This window comes from Stegodyphus dumicola, chromosome 9 (genome assembly GCF_044657685.1).
Source record: "Stegodyphus dumicola isolate Sdum_Otavi_A_Nest chromosome 9, ASM4465768v1".
NCBI classification, from domain to species: domain Eukaryota; kingdom Metazoa; phylum Arthropoda; class Arachnida; order Araneae; family Eresidae; genus Stegodyphus; species Stegodyphus dumicola.
The window spans coordinates 46,742,628-46,763,666 of NC_140776.1; the positions used below are offsets into that span (position 1 = coordinate 46,742,628).

General features: G+C 33.2%; 1 protein-coding gene across 1 annotated transcript in view; it reads right to left on the minus strand.

Moving 5' to 3' along the window:
- LOC118191098 (sodium/potassium/calcium exchanger 4-like) overlaps positions 1 to 21,039 on the minus strand; it is a 412,974-nt gene that overhangs the window by 126,131 nt on the left and 265,804 nt on the right. The window contains exons 4-5 of the mRNA XM_085823409.1: positions 14,180 to 14,264; positions 13,294 to 13,397 (exon numbers count right to left, since the gene is read on the minus strand). Coding sequence (XP_085679535.1) covers positions 13,294 to 13,397; positions 14,180 to 14,264 — 189 coding nt within the window. The remainder of the gene's footprint in view (positions 1 to 13,293; positions 13,398 to 14,179; positions 14,265 to 21,039) is intronic.

Consider the following 21,039-nt stretch of genomic DNA (forward strand, 5'->3'; position numbering starts at 1 on the left):
TTTAAATAATAGAATTATTAAAAGACTCTAAATTGGTACCTTGTTTATAGTGTGATATTGTTATAGGAAATTCGAATTCAAAATTTATGTGTTTTGTTATCTGAGTTACGGATTACATGCGGTTCAAAATCCAGATTGTAATATTCAAATCACAGTACAAATTGTTTTTCCCCACTCTCAGTTTTAAAAACGTTTTATATCAAGTGAGTTTAGGTAAAGCTTAGTTACTCTTAGTCACAAAAGTAAGTATGCAGAGTGTATGTGATGATGTCGAATGAAAAAAACAGACCTACAATATTAGAGTTTTCAAATTAACGATTTATTTCGATTACAGGAAAATCGAGCTTAACAATAAAATGAAAAGTAATTAAAAATACAAATATTTAATTAGCAAGATGAGCTTAACTTAAAATAGGATGTGATTTACATCATAAAAGTAAATATGCAAACAAAACCAAAGACATTAATATTGCAAATTTTACAATTTTTCAAAAAAATTAGTAATTTGTTGGATAGCCTATGGCCTTCATAACACCTCTCATTCTAAATGGCACTGATTTTACTAAATTTTGAGTGACAGAAGATGGTATTTTCTGCCACTTCTCCAAAAGAGCTTTTTTTTAGATTATTCTTAGTTTTGTTCTCTTACTTTCTAATTTGGAGATCGAGATAATCCCACAAGTGTTCAATGGGATTAAGATCAGGTGACTGCGGTGGGGTTTTTAGCTGTTTTCGCACGTGATATAGCAGCCATTCCCGAACAACCCGAGCAGTATGTTTGGGATCATTATCTTATTGGAAAGTGGAGGATCGATAGAGTCCCAATTCAGAAGCACTTTGGCTTAGATTATTCTTTAAAATATTGAAATAGCTATATTGATTCATTGTTCCGCCGATTATAACTAAATTTCCTACTCCAGTTGCTGCCATGCAACCCCAAACCATAATCAAACCAGTTTACAATGTTTTACAGTTCCTCTCATGTTCTTTGGTTCTACAGCTGCATTTGCTTTCCTCCAAACATTTTGGTGTCCATCTGACCCGTGGATGTTGAATTCACTTTCATCTGAAAAAATCATGGAATTCCAAAAATTTGTGTCCTGCTTTACATTTTATTTTGCAAAATATATTCTCTTTTTGCGATTCACTTTGCTAAAATAATGGTTTTCTTAGCATATTTCGACCATGGTATCCTGCCTTCCGTAACACACGGCGAATTGTTTCAGGATTGCATGATTTCACAAAATTGTTTTTCACATCAGTTGTCAATTTTGGTGCGCTAATCGTCGGATTTTTTTTTTCACATTTCCAACAATAATTCGCCTTTCTCGATCCGTCAAAATGGGCGATCGTTCTGTTCTTGGCTTGTTTAGCGCATTTCCCTCAGCCTGGAACATTTCAATGATTTTTTTGCACTGTTGCAGGACTTTTGCCTATGATTTTAGCGATTTGTCTTTGGGACTTGCTTTCCTTATAGAGCTTATTATTGCATCCTTTAGATCTTTTGATGATTCTTTTCCACGTGGAGCCATTGGTGAATTGTTGATGTACTTAAAGCCCAAACTTACAAGCTTTGTAGCAGAACTTCTAAACTTATCACTGAAATACGAAAAATCACTCGAGAAGTTTCATTCAGCCTATTGAAAAGTAAAAACTTCAGAGTGCATATATACTTTTGCGATTTAAATTTCTACTGGTAGTTAATAAAATTACGCTTAAAGTTTTTTAAAATATAATGATTTGGTTTATCTCTCATTACTTTATGACTTGAATCAGAAGCTATAAACAACACTCTCCAAAATAATATTTTTCTTATATTTATTTGAGAACTAGAGCCTTTTTTCACTTAAGCTATGAGTTGCATACTTACTTTTGTGACTAAGTGTATATATTTGTTTCAAGGAATCTGTTTGAATTTCCAATATAAATTTTATAGGAAAATAGACAAGTTTGTTTGAGATCATCGCATTTCCGATTTTCTACAAAGCTTATAAGCTCTACAAGGCTAAGAAAAAGGTCTACCATTAGCCCGTGAAGAAATGTGAACACTAGTAAGTCTGCCTCAGGTTCTAATTAAGGCAAACGGGTTTACTTGGTAGGTGTTTCCGCAGTTTTCTCTTATGGGAACCAATAACACAAACCAGTTTCTCTTCTTTACGAAGATACTTGTCCTCGTAAACAGACAGCCTTTCTGTACTTTGGCGTGTTCGATTAGATGAATTGCTTATAAACCGTAATAAATTGTTTAGAATTTAGATAAATTGTTTATTGTTCGATTAGATAAATTATGTCTTATTTGTTGAAAACTCAAACATATTTGAACTCACCCGAGGGTCTAAATCTTCATGTAAAAGGTTAAAAACCATTCATGGTGTTCAGTCGCGCTTTATTTCAAACAGGATTGTGTTACATAGTTTAAAAGATGCGGATTATAAACCAGAGCAAAATTTTAGTAATCCATAAATTATATATTCTTTTCATTACATTTTCATAAATGTTCCTCTGTTGCAGGACATAAAACAACTTTGTATTTATAGAAAAACAAACAAAATATTTTTGATTTGAGAAGCGATCTGTTAACGAATGATTTTGTGAATGAGCAAAACATGAAAATTTTATTCTAAAGTTGGCTTTCAAAATTTCATAACACATCCTTATGCAAAACATTAGATTTTTAGTTAGTAAATTGAAAAAAAAAATATGTACGTACAATGAAGCAAATTTCTATGATAAGTTCAATGTATAATAATAATTTGCAGTTCAAATATAAAAAAATAATTTTCAGTTTAAGCTTTAGAAATAAGTAAAACTAATTCACATTCGACTGCTTAGGAGCATATAAAATTATTTATACATTTTTTGATGCCAAAAACAAAGATTGCACATTAGTGAACGTTTTTTAAACTATTATGAAACTTTAAATGTTAAATAAAAGAATGTTTTTATTACGATTTAGGGAAGACTACTATATCAGTCAAAATACTGATCGTGGAATATTTAAAAGATGAAGCATTTTAGTCTGAAAAGTCAGCAATACTAACGTGAGAAAATTGTATTAAATTTTAACTCTTTGGGATAAAATAAGAAATATTTCTAGTCACAAATTTTTCTTGGCAAAATCGCACAGTGCCGAATTATTCTAGTCATGAGATTGTGCTTGTTTATTGCGTGTTTAAATTAGGTTTTGTGTTGTTTATTACATGTAGGCAAGCAAGATTTGGAACAACATTTTATTAACCGTATAAGTCAGAATATTGTAGCAAATTCAAAATTTATATTAGTTATATATATATATATTCAAGTTTTATATAGGATGAGACTAGCTATATTCCAACATGTGAAAATGTTGTGATGGAATTATCATATCATGTATCAAAGAAAAAATGCATTATGTAGTATTTGGACGAACACAATAAATTCATCTCCGAATTTACTATAACATTTCCTGGAAAACGACAGAAACGTTGCAAAAATCACAGAAAAAAAACGAAATAAAAAGCATGCCAAAAAAATTTCAACATCTAAACTGAAGAAAGAAGAAGCTTGAAGTCTCTTCAATAAAAGTTCATTAGCTTTAAAGATAGTGCAATAAAAGTGTTCATATGCATAACAGCAAATATTCTAATGCTAACATTGTTAGTACGGAAAAAAAAGTATAAAAGGAAACCACGCAAGACGAAAGAGTTTTTTTGTAAACCAAGGCTCTGCCATTGAATACGACGAATGAATTGGAGGCTTTGATAAATATTATGAACAGTTGGCATACTTTCTGGTCGTGCGAATATGGGTTAAGTGTGTGAAAATATTCCATGTGTTTGGCATAGTACTGTATAATTTATATGTGTTATATAATGAAATCAACAATACGAATAAAAACGGCAGTTCTCGATCGAACATTTCTATGAAAAGCTAATATACTAGATTATATATCAATAGATGCCCTTCACGTACACAAATTAGGGCTAAGTCCAAAAGGTGGAAGCATTTTAAAAAACGCATTTATGCTATTAAGAAAAGAAAACCTATTAAAAGATTTTGTGTGCGTTTAAAAAAATAAAATTAGAAGGCCTTTGGCAGACTAAACAAAGCAGAAAATCATCCGCAAAAATGTTTGAAAAGTTCCAAATTGTTGAAAAATTTTAGCTGTGAGCCAACTTAAGAATTTCATTGATGTTTTTGGTGATTTTCATACGACAGTGAGTTACAAATATACTTTTGATTTTATGTTGACTTACAAAAATTAATATGTCTTATTTAAAATTAAATCATAACCATAAAGAAGAATTTTTTTTTTCCTCAGACTGTTAATATTATTTAGAAAATTATTCTTACATCCAGGAAACAGCTGGAAAAAGATAAGAAATAATTTTATGGAAAGTGTAAGTTGAAACTTCGTGAAAAATGTTACATTAAGCAAAAAAGCAGTCTATGAGAATCCAAAAAAAAAAAAAAAAAAATAAAAAAATAAATGTAAATAACGAAATAAATAAAATTAGGGAAAATAATTTGGGCTTAATTTTAAACTATTTTCCCTAGTTTGAGTCGTAAAATCGAAATATGAAAAAATACCGGTGTGTCATTTCAGAAAAGTCCGATTTTGTATTAAAATAAGCAAGTTAGAACAAAGCTATATATTGGAATATTTATGCTAAGTCTCGCTTTCGAACTATGAAAAACGAAGTTAAATTTTATCAATTGGCCCAGTACAACTGGAGATGGTGAGGAAGGTCACACTGGCTGGAGGAAATCTGAACATAGCTCTTTATTCAAATCATTTAATTTTCAGCAAGATAGTCAATTGCTTAAAAAAACGTATATTGCAGAAATCGGAGAAAACGTGTTGTTGGTATTCGTTGATGGTGATGTGAAATGCACAGTTTGTATTCCAAACATACTGAAGGTTTGTTTTGGTTTATTTGATTATGACAAAGCACGAAAGGGCTATCTGCCTAAGAGGAGGGATGTCTTCGTTGAGGGCTTTCGAAGAGTAACTGGCTGATATGTACGTTACACATGAGGAAATCCATAGAAACGCTAATGCAACTTGCCCATTCACCGGGTTTCAAACTCCGGACGGAACTATCAGTGTTCGGCGATTTTACCGCTCGGCCGCTGGTGGGCCATATTGAGGAACAACCTTTCAAAGAAATCGTTAAGTTAAAATGGATATTAATTTTATTCTTCGGTATGATACGATGTGAAAATATTAAGGCACATATGAAATATAACTACTAACTTTACTACTTTAAGAAACAACTCGAGAAACTATATAGACTCGGATATCAGTATTATTCCAAATGTGCGGTCTGAACTCGAACTTTATGTATAAAAGTACAAAAGATATTAGCAAAGATCATTTGAAATACACATTCTAAGAAAACTAAGAAAAACACCATTTAAAACTCGAAATTTAAAGAGTTCAGTGGACCGAGTTAGAGATAGAAATCGATGCAAATAAACTTGTAAATTTTCTTTTATTCGCTAAAAGTACCGCAAAGATTTTTATATTTTCCCCCTTTTTTTAATCCTATGTAGGAAACTATCTAAAATCTTGAATTTATTTTAAAGTATTTTTAGTTTTCCTCACTTTTAGACAAACGGATAAAAATTGATCGCACTCTGCTTGAACTCATTATTTACTTCGAAAGCTGGGAATATTAGCTTACTAAGGAAACTGTTTATACATAAAAAATTTTGAAGTCCCTGTGAATTAATTTAACGTCCTTCAGGTTTTCTGTAATCAAGAAAAAAAAAGTGTCCTCGAGTTCCGATTATTTAGCATTTTATAAACCAATTTAACTCCAAACATAACTTACCAAACGTTAAATTTCAAAATTATTAGAAATGCTTTTTTTGCTGAAAGTAATGGATCGTACTGCCTTTTATAATCAGCGCAATCCATTTCGGTCGACCGATGGGTATTTAAAGTTGGTGAAACAAATGGCAATTATTTACCTCGCAATAAAAAAAAACTTTCCTAAAAGATTTTCCGAGGAAAGTACTTGTTCGAATTGTCATTTTAGGAAAATTAGAAAAATACTCATGCAGTCAGCCCTTTCGCTAAAACTTGAAGCCAAACAATGAACTTTCCCAGATACGATTCTGGATGAGCTTAGACCTGCTCGGCTGGCTAAAGACACCGAAAACACTAGTAGTTTTCCTAATAAAACGGGTTAGCTATCCATGGTTCCTCTGCTTTTTCTCATGTGAATACTAGGAGATTTCCCTTGGTTTTTTTCAATTAGATTATGGAAAAACACTCGAGGGTTGCCTACTTAAGGGCAGGAATGTTTTCGTGGAGGGAAGGAATCTGGTTTATTCACGTTACAGATGTGGAAAGTCGCCAAACTCTCATGCAACCCGTTTCCTTCGATTTGAACCTGGATCCAACTACCTGTGTTCAGCGGTCGCTATTCGATAATATTATGGCTATTCGACTGTAGTTTTCGTTACAAAAATGTTTACGAAAGCATTAGAGAAATAGCCTTCATATCCTTTACGTAAATGAATAAGACTACTATCTTAAGAACTGTACAGCATAAAAAATTATTATGTAGCACACTGTATATCGAAATTAAGCTTTTCAATGACTACTAATGTAGCTCTGAGATAAAAATTATGAACTGACTGCACTGAGAAGTCGTGCAACTCTTATTTCTGAAGTTTGTATTAAAATGATTGCCTTTCAGTGAATCTAATTTAATAATCGGTGTTCGATATTCAATGAATGTTCAAATAATCCAATCACAAGTAATTAAGTTTCATTTGCTGCATTAGACAGGATTTCCATTACGAGGTGAACCGGTAAATTTACTACAGCAATTAAAGCTCATTTCAGAGGAAGGAAATTTTATACAGCATGAAAATTTAAGTAACAGTTCAGCTCTTTTCTTAAAGAAAATAGTTCGAAACTCAATACATTGTTTTCATAAACAGATGTCAAACAAAATCCGAAGAATATTAGTATATTGAAACTATTAACATTAAGGTGTTTTGTTTGTGTGATTATGGCAAAGCCTCGAGGGCTATCTGCCTGAAGGGAGGGATGCCTTTCGTGGAGGACTTTCCAAGGGAAACTGGCTCGTATACACGTTACACATGGGGAAAACCACGAAAACGCCCATGCAGCCAGCCCGTTCGCGGGATTCGAACCTCGGACCGAACTACCAGTGTTCAGCGACTTTACCGCTGGGCCGCTGGTGGGCTCTATTAACATTAAAAGTATATTTAGCAATCGGGAAAGTGGTTAGCAAGTCCGACTGCTGTATTTGAAGGGCCCGGCTTCGAATCTCGAGGAAAGCGTAGATATATTTGTCCGTCCCCTCATAAGATGCAAAGGGGGCCCACCTATTAGGTCTCCCTATAATAAAGCGGCCAGTGCTTTCGGCCTTAGCATTGGCCAAGTTGATGGCTTGGGCCAGCCCTTTAAAGAAAGAACATCTATAAATAAGAGTGACAATGTTTCGTTTCTTTCATTTAAACCATGGTATTGCTATATTTTTCCTTAATCCAAGGCATAATGTGGCTTCATATAGTTACTTCGGATACATATATACATTGTCCAGCTAACAGATGTCACCAGGCGTTTTCTCGTTAAAGTAACCAGCACGCTTCAATTCCAAAAAGATGACTTAATTGCCTAGTCCATAACGTAAAAATTTCAAGTGTCGCCAAATAGGTGACGGTCGCCTTTAGAAGAAAGTGCTTTCTCTTCTAGTTGCAAAATTCTTACATTAAAAAAATTCGAGTATCAAAAATCAACAATGATTTCAAATGTGAATAAAAATTAACATTTTTATGGAAGTTGTCCTGAGCTATAGGTACTACCCCTAATTAAAATTAACACTTCTCCCTCTCTCTCTCTCTCTCGCAGGCAGCTGCTACCTAGCATTTAAGCAAAAATGATTTAAAAATATACTTTTATGCTCCAAAGTTGTACAAAAATCGATATTGCAACAGAATTTAGTTCACATTTTAAAGCTATCAACGATGGAAAATAACATTCCATGTTATATTGTAGGCTTTCTGAAGCAGGTTTTCTAGTCAGTCGTTCTAAAAATATTATCGCTGTTACTGTTAAAAAACCAGAATTTGAATTCACTGAACAATGCTTAGTAATTTAAATTACTCGAAGATTTTTATAACTAGAAAATACGAGATTGAATCATTTTACGAGATCACAGATGAAATTCTGAATTTTAAAGTGAATAAGGCAGTGCAGACTAAAACTTTAAGGAACAGCTTTTAATTCAATATATCGGATGCAAACATAAAATAAGTGGATTGAATAATTTTGCTTCTACTGGATTTAGAACTAAACTCAAAGGAGAAATTGGTGCAGAAATATTAAGAATGCTAAATAAGAATTATAGCTAAACGCAATTTAAAAAAAATCGGTAGTTATGCAATTTTCGAATTAAACATACAGAGCAGATTGTTACAACAACACTTATTAAAATCAATTTTAAGTTATTAGTTTTCCAATTTAAGGAGCTAAGTCTATTTGACGAATTATTTTTCTACTTCACACAAAATAAGAAAAAGCGAGAACACGATAAACAGCAGTCGCTTAAAATACTTTTATCTATTTAATTTCTCTTTCGTAAACTAATCTGCTAAAAATGATTCCCGACGATTAAGTGCAAGCGTGAAATTAGTCTATTTATAAATAAAAATAGCAATATCAACTACATTTTCTGCAATGCAAAGTAATGATAAAAATTATGTATGAAATTAGGAACAAAGCATAATTTTGATTATTAAATATTTATTAGAAATACAACATTAATAAAGGTCACAAGTAAAAATATAAAAGCATAATGGCTATCGGATTAAACTTTTAGAATTTCACAAAGTCTCAGATGGTAAGATTAAAGTATTAGAAATGTTTCTTCACTCAAGTGAATATTCTTTACTGATAATAGAAACAATTTCTTCAAAAGCATCTTTCTTATCATAATTACACTCGCGACGAAACAAATAACAAAACAAATAATCTACTTCAGAAATCTTACGTGCATATTTCTTGTAGCCATCCTGCAAAGATTTCAACTCCTCTACTGCTTTTCCAGGAATATCGGATAAACAACTGGAATACTGCAAGTAGCTGTCATTAAAAGGAACTGAAATGCCTTCACCGGATTTTATAATAGTTCCTTCTATTACGTGCTTTTTCACAAGAGAGAACAGAGCTTCATCTGACCAGCGATCATCTCCATCAGAGATTTCTGACCTAAAACGCTTGGATCCAGTTTCTATAAGCACTAAAATCCAGCTGCCTTCAGCAATAGGGCCGTTGTCTCGCTTTCGACGACCAGCCTGTAGAACTTTCATATCTACTATGTTTTCTTTGCTTCCAAGTTTACTTTCATCGTTGGTTCTCTGCAGTAAATGTGAAGATATAACTTCGTACAAATAGCAATACCATTCAATAACTGTTTCTCGGCTTATACCTTTTTCACCGAAAGAACACTCCAAGACAGCAGTTTCGTAATCAAAACCTCGAGCAAAACAATATATCAACGCAAGTATTTTTCTAGGTGGAACCTTACAATTAAATCCAAACCAAGTTCCTTTGCTTCTTGGCACCGTTTCAATTTTACCGGATATATGTTTTTTCGCGCACTTGAATTCCCCTAGATTGGAACTCTTTTTGTCGACGGACATCCCATGTCCTTCAGAACAAATTTTTGTTGCGAGAATCAGGCCATGATCTTCGCACCACTTCAAACACGTTTCATCATCCTTAACAACTTCCAAGGCAAAACGGATGAAGCACCACGTTGGCATTCTATCTGGATCTCAACATCCACTATAGAATCAATTTTTTATGCACAACAAAGGCGATACACGACATCCACAGATCACTATTCCGACACTTCTTAATCTACAAACGTGTAGCTCTATTAAAGTATTATGCAAATTTTGAAAGCGGAAAACCATGAAAAAAAAAAAGCGCCCTCTTACGAAAAAGATTTTTATAACGTCAGCAAATATGTAAAATTTTGGAGTTCTGATTTTATATATTTAGAGGAAGTGCTGAAGTTTATATCGTATTTCCCTTTTTAAACCGTCCAATGTTGCCTGTTCATTAACAGCAGACAGATTGCGTTACATTTGGTTACTAATAGTACATATAAAATGTTATTATTTTGACTGACTGAATTATTTAGCAGATGATTATTGTAGACACATTTGCCACATTAATTTATAGCCAATATTTTCCAAAATTAATGCTACGTGTTTATCTTGAACGTATAAATGAAATTGCAAAATTGTTAAGGAATAATAATAAAAAAAATATTATACCCACAGAAAAGTTTTTATCGTCTTCGAATGTTTCTAATATTGACATAAGTCTCTTTATTTATGTGTAAATCGTTAAATACATGTAATTATAAGTAAAGAAGTTTTAGATACCACATCTAATTAATCAAAGTGATTAATCGAAAAATGTGTCAATGGCCATACCATGCTGAAAGTACCGGTTCTCGTCCATCACCGAAATCAAGCAGCATCGGACGAGGTCAGCACTTGGGAGGGTGACCACCTGGGAACACCACTTGCTCTCGAGATATTTTTGCCGCGCAACTGGTATAGTGGCTGATTGCAGTGCAGTATCGCTGATTTCAGTGCAGAATGGCTAGGGTTCGAATCCCGAGAAAATATGAATGTTTGTAAATGTATAGTGTCCGTGTGGCATGGGGGCACTCTGAATATGCGGCAAGCTGGCAATTCTCTCGAGAGGTTGTTGGTAGGGAAAGAGAGGTAGGAGTCCCTCGAACCCATCCTCCGGGGATCAGCATCTGCACACCAGTCAATAATGTTTTTGAGCCGACTGGTTGCATATTTATTATATGGAGACTGTTGTACCACATGGACTTATTTTTATCACTCGGCTGCCTGAGTTTCTGATTTCTAAGTAGATTGCAGTTAAATGCAAAATGGTCCGGGCTGCCTTTTTCACCACAATCACAAGATGGATTATCTTTAATCTTAAAGCGGTAGAGATAAGAAGGAAAGGGGTCGTAGCCTGTCAAAAAGAGTGGTATAGTAAGGCGGAATATGTCTGTCCAGAGAGACCCTAGATATGTACTTATATACTCTTCGTCCTGTGGCGCTTCTATTCCACTCGTATTGCCATTTAGTCATTAGTTGAGACGTAGTTTGTTGCTTGAGAAAAGAGACCGGTTTGAGAGCCGGTATTTCTGGGAGTGTGGTAGAACATGCCGCTTCTTTGGCAATATGGTCAGCCATTTCATTGCCATATATGCCCACATGTGCGGGGATCCAGTGCAGATGAGGCCTATTGCCTGAATGGAATACTTGTAGCAGCAGATGTCTAATATTATTCACTAATGGACTGCGTGAAGCAGTCCCTGCTGTTGCAGTTAAACGTGAAGCTGAGTCCGTATACATGTGATTAGAAGCTAGACGCGCTTCCGACAAATAAATTATAGCTGCTCTAATCTCTAGCAACTCTGCCTGAAAAAAACTGAGTTAAAAAGTACTCAGTTTCCTTTGCTACTGGTAATTAACTCTATTGTTTTCGATATAGGAGAGGCCACTGCCTGTTCCCTCTAGGTATTTGGAACCGTCTGTATATATTCCATCTGCACTATTGAGATCATTTGGTTTCATAAGCTGATTTCCCACCAATCGAACACATTTGAATGTGATTGGACGCCATTTGCAGACCCTGCCATTGCCTCGTTGCAAAGACGAACTGTGGCAAATGGTTGGGAGGAAATGGAGAGGCATTCCGCACAACACCATTCGTACTCTTATTGACTCTGTACTTAGAAGTGTAGTTTCGTATATCGCCGCCCAAAATGGTCCTATAACAAATAAGGCCCTCTGGACAGTTAGGGATTATATATGACTGAGCAATGCGTGCACAAGAAAGTTTAGCTGTACATTATTTCATGTGATATCCAAAAGCGTACCATCCATAACATCGTATTATTCGATAATACTTGCGAAACGTGCAGGTATTAAATCCAATTATATATCCAACGACGGTAGCCAAATGCTGCGACATCTTGTCTGATTATTCCTAACACAAAGTTCTTGGTACCAGAATTGCTGTTTTTACCAGGAAAACTTGTAACCAGTTGTAATGGTTGATGTAGTTCTGAAGACAAATGCGAAGCGGAAGAAGTTTGAATATCTGCCGAAGTGGCATTTGAAGGCACTTCGAAGATGACAATAGTATTCATTTGGTGATCGAGGTTCAAAAAATTTATGTTTTTATGTCAGTACTAGAAGTAACAGAAGATTTCATTTTGGCTTGTTGTTCATTCTCTGAAGCTATTTTCCGCTGAATAGAAGTCCAAAACTAGTTTCAAAGATATTTACGTAATGTAGAATTGTCATATATTGTTTTTAAGACTTGAATGAATGAACATAGTTCAAGGAAAAAACCTTATTGGACTTCCATTCAGGGGAAAATAGTTTCAGAGATATTTAAGTAACGCATATCTGGTCATAAACTGTTTACTTACGGATTATTGCAGGAAGCACAAAACATTTGATTAAGCACGTCTACAGAATTATTGCACAATGGAACTCTTACAAAGTGCTTTCCTATTTTTGAACTTTGTTTTAACAATATGACACTAAATATTGAAGGCAGCAATATATTCAATAGCATTGATCACAGTCGAATAGATTATGTACATACAAATTGGTATTTAAGTTACTTTAATCATTTTTGCGATGTTATCATAATACTTTTGCAATTAATAATCATGGTGATTACGTTATGTTTATTAACGAACATATACGCTGCACATTTGTGTAAAGAAGTCTTCTATCAAAAATTTGCTATTTAACTTAAAGTTTGCTATTGAATAAAATAAAAGCCGCTGATCTGTAGGATTCGCCTTGGCGATTGCTGTAGTTGAGTGGGTTTTTTTTTTTTTTTCCGTTGGGTAGGCATTATCTTGATCTTACCTTTAGGTCAACAGCCTGCTCAGTGGCATATAAATATAAATAACCTATTGAGCCGACGCTGTTCTCGCTCTGTATTATGCATTATTTCGAAATAAAGATCATTATTTTTCGTTGCTGTTTCTCTCTTTTTGCCGAGTTTTATCACTTTCTGGCCACTTTTTGGTATCTGATGAAAGTATAGTCAGACTGAATTTTAAACCAGCTCACATTGGTGTAGTGGTTTGACTTATAACATTCAGGTTAGGCTATATTTCTTATTTATGTATAACAAGAACATAGAATAGACTATATAGAAACAAAATACGAATTACCATAAAGTATACTTATGAATTGTCTTACCCTTCCAGCAAAAATGCCGCACACTCCAATAACAAAGAGCACATTAAAAACTGCCGATCCTACAATAGTTCCTGTTCCCACGTCTCCTTTGGCGACCAACACACCTGCAAAAGAAGTTTCTGTTTCAAAACTAATCAACATAATTTTAATAATTAAGAATATTTATTACAATCCTGTCAATTAGATTTAATTTTATTAACCAGGAAAAATTTTCCCACAATCTTGTTTATCAGATTTAATACTCTTCCAGGTTAATTAATTCTTAAAAATCTTTAATTATTTAAAATATAATATCAGTTTTCTGAATGAAACATTTTTAGCTGGCATGAGTATTTTCTACGAAATGCTCGATTTGCCAAGTTTCTGTTACTAGAGTTTTTTTGTAGACCTGAGATTCGAATGAAACGGTATGTAGAATTTTATTTGATACCTAAGTTCTTCTTTGAGAAATTTATTTATTATTTTGTAAATAGTATAGAAGATTCAAGATTCTAATGATAGTTTTACGCATTATTAAATCATCGAAAAATATAGAACCTTCTTTTCTGGGGATCTATAAAAGTTTCACTTCCTTAATATTGCATACATTGAATAATACAATAAAACACCATATTGTTCATAGCTATTTTCAAACTATAATTTTCACGTTATAATTTTTCACGTGATACGCGATTCTTTTCAGTTGCAAAAGGTTTAAATGCAATAGGTCGAAGTTGAACGAATTGAAGTTCAATTTAAACAGGGATTTAACTGAAAATAAAAAGATATTTCATATATAAATAAGCTTATGAGCGTTTTCTTTATTCTCAAAATTATAAATTCTTCGACACAAGCTCGGAGAATACGTTAAATGTAAATTATGTGTTACCCTTAAATTTTAACATACCAAGAATGGCAGTGAAAAGTTCAGGTGCAGAGCTTCCTGCGGCCATGAAAGTTGCCCCTGCAACATCTTCACTAAGATTCAGCCTCTGAAATTAAAAAAAAAAATATTACTATTACCCTCAAAATGGCAAATAATTAGGATTTAATTTTAAATATACACTGTGAAAATTTTTAGGTAGACTATAATGTTTATTTTACTCATAAATAACTGACCATTGTATTCCTGACCGTTGAAACTCCTAAACTCTAATTCTAGAAGGTTGACAAAAGAGGTGAGACTGGAAGATAGTAATTTTATATGCATATGTATGTATATGTGGTAACACTGCTCAGTTATATGATAACTGCGTTATTGTCCATTTGATAACTGGGTTAGTATTAAAATAAGACTGTGTCGTTAGATGAGAAAAGATGACCTGGTGAGAGTTGCAACGGATTGGCGTTGGAGAGGACTGCGTCTTAACTTGAAGACTTTGTTGCGTAGCTAGCACGACGAGTGCATAAACCAAAAAACTTGCAAACATGGCGACAAATGATTTTATTTCTTGATAGATAATGCACATTATCGCTGTGGTTGCGCTATGCGCCTCACAATTTTGTTCAGCTTACGTCTTAAACAATGGACAAATTTAGAAAAGGAAACCTTACGTAGCGGAAAGCAGCGAACGGAAGAGACGAGCGAATAAGAAGAGAAGGGAGTTACGACGTAAGTCAGCTTTTTATATACCGAATTCCATTTCAGATCATGTGACACTTTAATGTACAGGATTTTGGTTTCAGATTTCATCGGTAAGTGCGTATCAGAACTGCAGGGAGAAAATTTTATTGTTGTTACTTTTAGAATGAAACGGAAGTTAAAGGGCTATTAATTTATTATTTGAAAGCTAGATTTTTTATACTTTACATATTAGATATTTTATATCTTACATATATGTAGTTAAACTACTGTAATTTGGTGTGACTATAGACTCAGTACAGCTATGTTCCAATCGCGTTTGATAGTGATGTTAGAGAGCAATTCAGGAAACTTGCTTCTCAAAAGTTTATAGTCAACAATAGTCTACCAGTAGTAGAATGACAGCTGAAACCAGTAGTTTGATCCGGGGGTGACTGCAACAGTGAATTTGACCGCAAAGAACTTTCATATATTTACTCAAGAATAATGTGAAAATGAAGCAGTTTCTCTTGCAAAATGTTTTTAGTTATTGCACTATCAGAAACATTTCTTCAGTTTATATTATATTGTTCGGTTTTTTTCAAACGCAGGAACTTTAGAGGTGTAAGAATTGTAAGAATTGGAGGCTCCTTTCAGCCCACCTGGACACGAGTGTCCCGTACCTGATTAAAGGAACGATTAATTAGAGTGTACATTTACATAGAATGTTGCCTAGCTCAGTGGTAAAAGCATGATTATACTAACCAGCCCCTATTACTTGACACGCTTAAGAATTATTGAGAAAAAATGTAAGCAAAAAAGATACGAAGTTAAAAACAGTAAATAAAAAGGATTTGCTTGAGCCTTTCTATACTTAGTTTTTAGTATTATCACAAAAATAATTATTCGGATATGATAAAATTTGCTCTCTTTTGCGTCTAAATGTCATTGATAGCAATATTGGTACTTTCTCAAGGGAATAAATTTAAGAATTTCTCATTATAAAGAATTTCCGCACAGATAATTTTGACACGAATATTCATATTAATGACCCCACCATTTTTCAGATATTACCCTCTTTTAATTTCGTCTTGTAGTATTTTCTCCCTGATTTCTGCATGCCTTCGTGGTGTAACTGTAGCACATTCGAAAGGTCCAGGCTCGAATTCCGGCGAGGGAATTGCACATTTTTTCACATCTCCAACATCAAAGTAACTTAATGACAGTAGAAGTACGAAAGTGTACAAAAAGACAGGCAAAAGTAACTTTATGAGAAAGTTTACAGTTCAAATGACAAATATTGTAAAATTCAAAACATAAATAAAACAGACTAGCAAGACTGTTTTGCAATCCGTTTTAGTGTGTACATGAAGTAAAATTAAAAACGTGGGTAGTTCATCATTCGTTAAATGAGCACAGAAGACTTCTTAATTCTGGTATTTCAATTTGACTTCAGACTCTGGTGTATGACACAACTCTACAGGTATTTTAGAGTTTGTTTTCTAATCTTTAACCTAAATATAAGAATGCCCTAATATGGGTTGCTATAATCTAATTAATGTAACTTAAAATATGATCTGTTTCTCTTGTAAAATCCTTCACGATACATCCCTCCGTTTTATAGCTTTTGTCTATCCATATTCAATTGAACAAACAAATAAAAATCGATTAGTCTGATTTTCAGTTACGAAAGCTGCATCCACTTAAGTTTAAAAAGTTAAAATTTCTATATAAAGGTTTATTATTTATAGCTTTAAGTATTATAACAATCCTGAAAGAGTTCATTCAAACTGTCAGTTGCAAAAATTCAAGCTCATTCAGTAAGATATAGATATGCAAGTAGTCAGTTCTCAGACTGTGATAATACTATGAGGAACTGGTTGTTTGCAAGGCCCAGCGGTGAAAATAAAGATTTTGTGGTTTTTCACAATTACAGCGCTACTGAATCGTACGGTTCATAAATGCATCATATGGTAAACATAATTTAATATAACAAGCCCAAACATTTTTAGAGATTTCACTAAGAATATTTCTAACATCAAAACTAATCCAAAGAATATCGAAGATCATCAAGACCGGTGACCAATTTTTGTTTTACTAATCTATATTTATTAAATTTAGGCACATTATTAAAATTAAATTTGAAAGGAATAGGATGATATTAGTCACCTGTTACCTTATGGTTGATAGTTGCCGGCATGAGGTAGCGCAGTATTTCGTGCATTTTCGAGGCACTCTGATGATAAATGTATGGTAGCGTTATGTACCCATTTAGAAATTTTAGAAATACCACAGAACTACTTTTAAATGAAGAAAGGCTTTAATTACTTTAACAACATTTGTAAATTTTTAATATCTAACCTTTATATGGAATTAATTTTTTTAATATCTCAAGATCTGGAGAACAAGAATGCGAAATAAAATTAGGTAACAGTTTCTTCGATTCCAACAATGACGTTTAATGACGTATTAACGTTTTATGCTTTTACAGGCAGTTATGAAATCATAAATGTGTTTTGTAGTTGCACTATCAGAAACATTTCTTCAGTTTATATTATATTATTCGGGTTTTTTTTTTCAAACGCAGGAACTTTAGAGGTGTAAGAATTGTAAGAATTGGAGGCTCCTTTCAGCCCACCTGGACACGAGTGTCCCCACAGCTCAAAAGAAGGGTCCCCGTATCTCCACAAACGAGGGCAGCCAGTAAACCAGCCACCACCAAACAACAAACAAAAATACTAAATCAAAAATAAGTAAGCACATCTAACACAAAATTGCAGACCAACAAACAAACAAAAAAATCCATAAACACAAATTCACAACATAGAACACCACAGATATCCAAAACCCATATAAACACAAAATTCAATTTTAACAGAAGATTCCTACCAGCGCTCTAATTTTATTGATAAACTTCATTAGAGCAATAGAATATGATTTAAAAACTTCAAAATTAATGACACTTACATTAAAATCAGTAATGTTAAAAATCTGTCTAATAGGGGCTGTTAAACTACGATCAACCACGAAATGCCTAGCATCACCGTCAACCTGACAACCATTACATAATTTATTTTCTTGCAGATTAAATCGGTTGAAATAGAACGGAAACCGATGCCCAGTTAAAACCTGATTAATATCAGTATTGTTCATACATTTCATTTTATTCGTAATTTTAATTAGTTCCATAAATCCTTTGTTTTTAGGTGAAGAGAACCACTGTATTTTCCATTTGTTAAGGTAAAATGTTTTCATTCTTCGAAGAACAATTCTCTTCGAACCTTTTACTTCAATATCCATTGCACTGACATCTGAGACCGCCTGCTTGGCCAGGCTGTAGGCCCTCTCATTACCAATAAAGCTTAATATTTAAATATGAACTCAAAGTTTCTAAGTGACTCTTAATTTCGACAATTAATGGATTGAAATTGTCTGGGCGGGAGAGCGCATGGAGAAGTGACAGGCAGTCAGTGTAAATATTTACAGACGTGGGTATAAACAAGGTATTTTTAATCCATAATAAGGCTTGTTTGAACGCTTCCCTTTCTTCTTTGAAAGATGAATTATATATGTTAAACTTAAACATTCTATAATCCACCTCAGTTCCATAATAGAAAACAACAAAGGCAGCTCCTACGCTCCCTCCGACCCCAGAACCATCTGTATAAATATCAAACAACATCAACAGTTGGATTACTTTTATCAAAAACAAAGACAAATCTATTGGAAGGATGTATTAAATGAATATTAAATTTTTCAAAAACATTCTTTGTAATTAAATAATCTTCACACATTTTCAATTCCATTCGTCCAGTTCTAAATAAAAATTTCTCATAATAAAATTCGTATAAAATTGAGATAGGAGGCAGCCCAGCCAACACAAAGACGGCCTCGGTAGACACCGTTCTAAAACATAGGGTTAAAGCTAAACCCCAAGCTCTCTGAATACTGTCTAACTTCATCCGTAATCTAATCAGTTCCCCTGCCCTGGATCCCCAGGCTCCAATTCCATACATGATGATTGGAAGCACTACATTTAAGTAAATCTTCTTTAGAATGGAAGATTTCAAGGCTAAAATCTCAGGTGAAAAAGACACTTTAGAGGTGTTTGGTTTTATGCATTTCTGTTTTGCTTAGTGTCATAATTAATTAAGAAGGATAGGATCGACGGTGACCCACTAAGCAAGTATGCTGCGGGTTTTAAATTAATTTCAGAATCTCAGTGTTAAGTGAGAAGTAAAATTAAAAACATGTTCTTAAAACTAACGTTTTCAAAGGATATTCGTAAAAACTTTAAAAATAAACAATAAATCGAGTTCAAAAAACGAAAATACTGAGTTGTTTCTCTTTAAATTTTCATTTTGTTTTTCCTTTTGGTATTTTGCTTATTTTTGTTTTTATATATTAATACTTTGTATATATTAATACTTTGTATATTAATACTTTGCTTATGTTTGTTTTTATATATGGATGAAGCAACAATATTTATAAAATTATTTACAAATGTCTTCGCATACTTATAAGTCATTTCTCCCGCCTTGTTAACACGCCTTCGTGGCGTAGTGGTCAGCACGCTCGACGCGTATTCGAGAGGTCCGTGATTCAAGTCCCGGCGAGGGCATTACTCATATTTCATGTCTTCTGCTTCCAAATAAGCTAATATCTCTACATACCTAAGATTTTGTTAACAATTTGTTTGCCTAAAGATACTTCTAGAAGTTTTAATTAAAATAAAAGAACTTTGTTAGCTTTCTTTACAATTCTGTTCTTACTTCCTTGTACAAAGTAAAAAAAAGGTATTGTACTAAACAATTTTGGGCGTTATACTTCAAAGAAACATTCATTTTGTTCGTTCTGGAATCCATTTTGACTTTATTTCTAATAATAAAATATTCGTTTCTTCCAAAACGTATTATAGAATGAATTTAAAGTAGACCCAAAAGAGATTTTTGCATACGTACGTAAAAAAGGGGTACGTATGTGTTTATCTCGCCTATCTCAAACATGATTAGGGGTAAAATGTTGAAATTTTGTATACGAGACTGCTATAAGATCTAATTGTGCACTTCCCTTTTCTTATTGCAATCGGCAGTATATATACAGCCACCTATCACCTTACGTACCCGGCTTAATGGTCCTTGTCCATTCTTTATTTTCACAATCTTTGGTCGTAGTCATGAACTACGATTTGCGGATGTCTTTTAAATGACGAAATCATTTATTTTTTGGCAATGTCAAATTAAAAAAAAAAAAAAAAAAAAAAAAAAAAAAAAAGATTTTCAATAAATAGCGAAAACTGACTTTTAATGCTGTCTCCTGGTTCCTGTGCTTATATTTGGGAACGTATTATACTCGTTATGAAAAGAAAACAAAATTATAAGAAGTTCAACTCTCGTACGACAAAAATTGTCCGGGATATTTAATTTCAAAATTTGCAATTTTTGATATCCTTTTCAACTTATCTCTAGGAATCAGTTAATTAAGTTAAACTAATTCGCGGAAATATATTTAAATGATGTTCAACAAAATGTGTGTATAATTTAACAGGCCGTACAAGCGAGTCTCCACATAGGAATATTTTTTAAATAAAACAGGAGTATTTACTTAATCGTGAATTATTAGCATAAATGTTGTTCCATATAGGTTTCTTTTATGTATTTCAAAAATTCCTGATTTGTTTTCAGATCGAAGATGTAAAAACCTGCATCAACATTTCTGAGGTATATTATATACTTGTCAAGTCCAGGAAGTAATCTTCTGTAAGATATGAAATGCGATTATATGACTAGCACAAAGACATTTCATCTTAAAACTAAAGAAGAATGTAAATAAATGTTTGGATCAATGAAATATATTTCAAAAGTTTTAGAAAATACTTCAGAAGAAATTATTGTGCTTACATACTCCCATAAGTATATGCATTATATCTCGTACTGGGAAAACTGTCTAACGTAAATTTTAAACTGAAGATTGCGAGAAACTTACTAAATAAAGAAATAAAGCTAAAACAAAGGTCGGGCAATACACACTAAGAGGGAGAAATTATAATAAAAAAAGGGAAATAAAGGGAAACTTGTCCCTAAGAAGACGTGAAATAAAGAACTAAAAGCAAATTAGCAAAACATGATATTTATTTATTCTGTAATTTGTCAAAAGTAGAAGAATGGACATTTGCTCCAACTTTAAATAAGAATAATTGTCTCTGT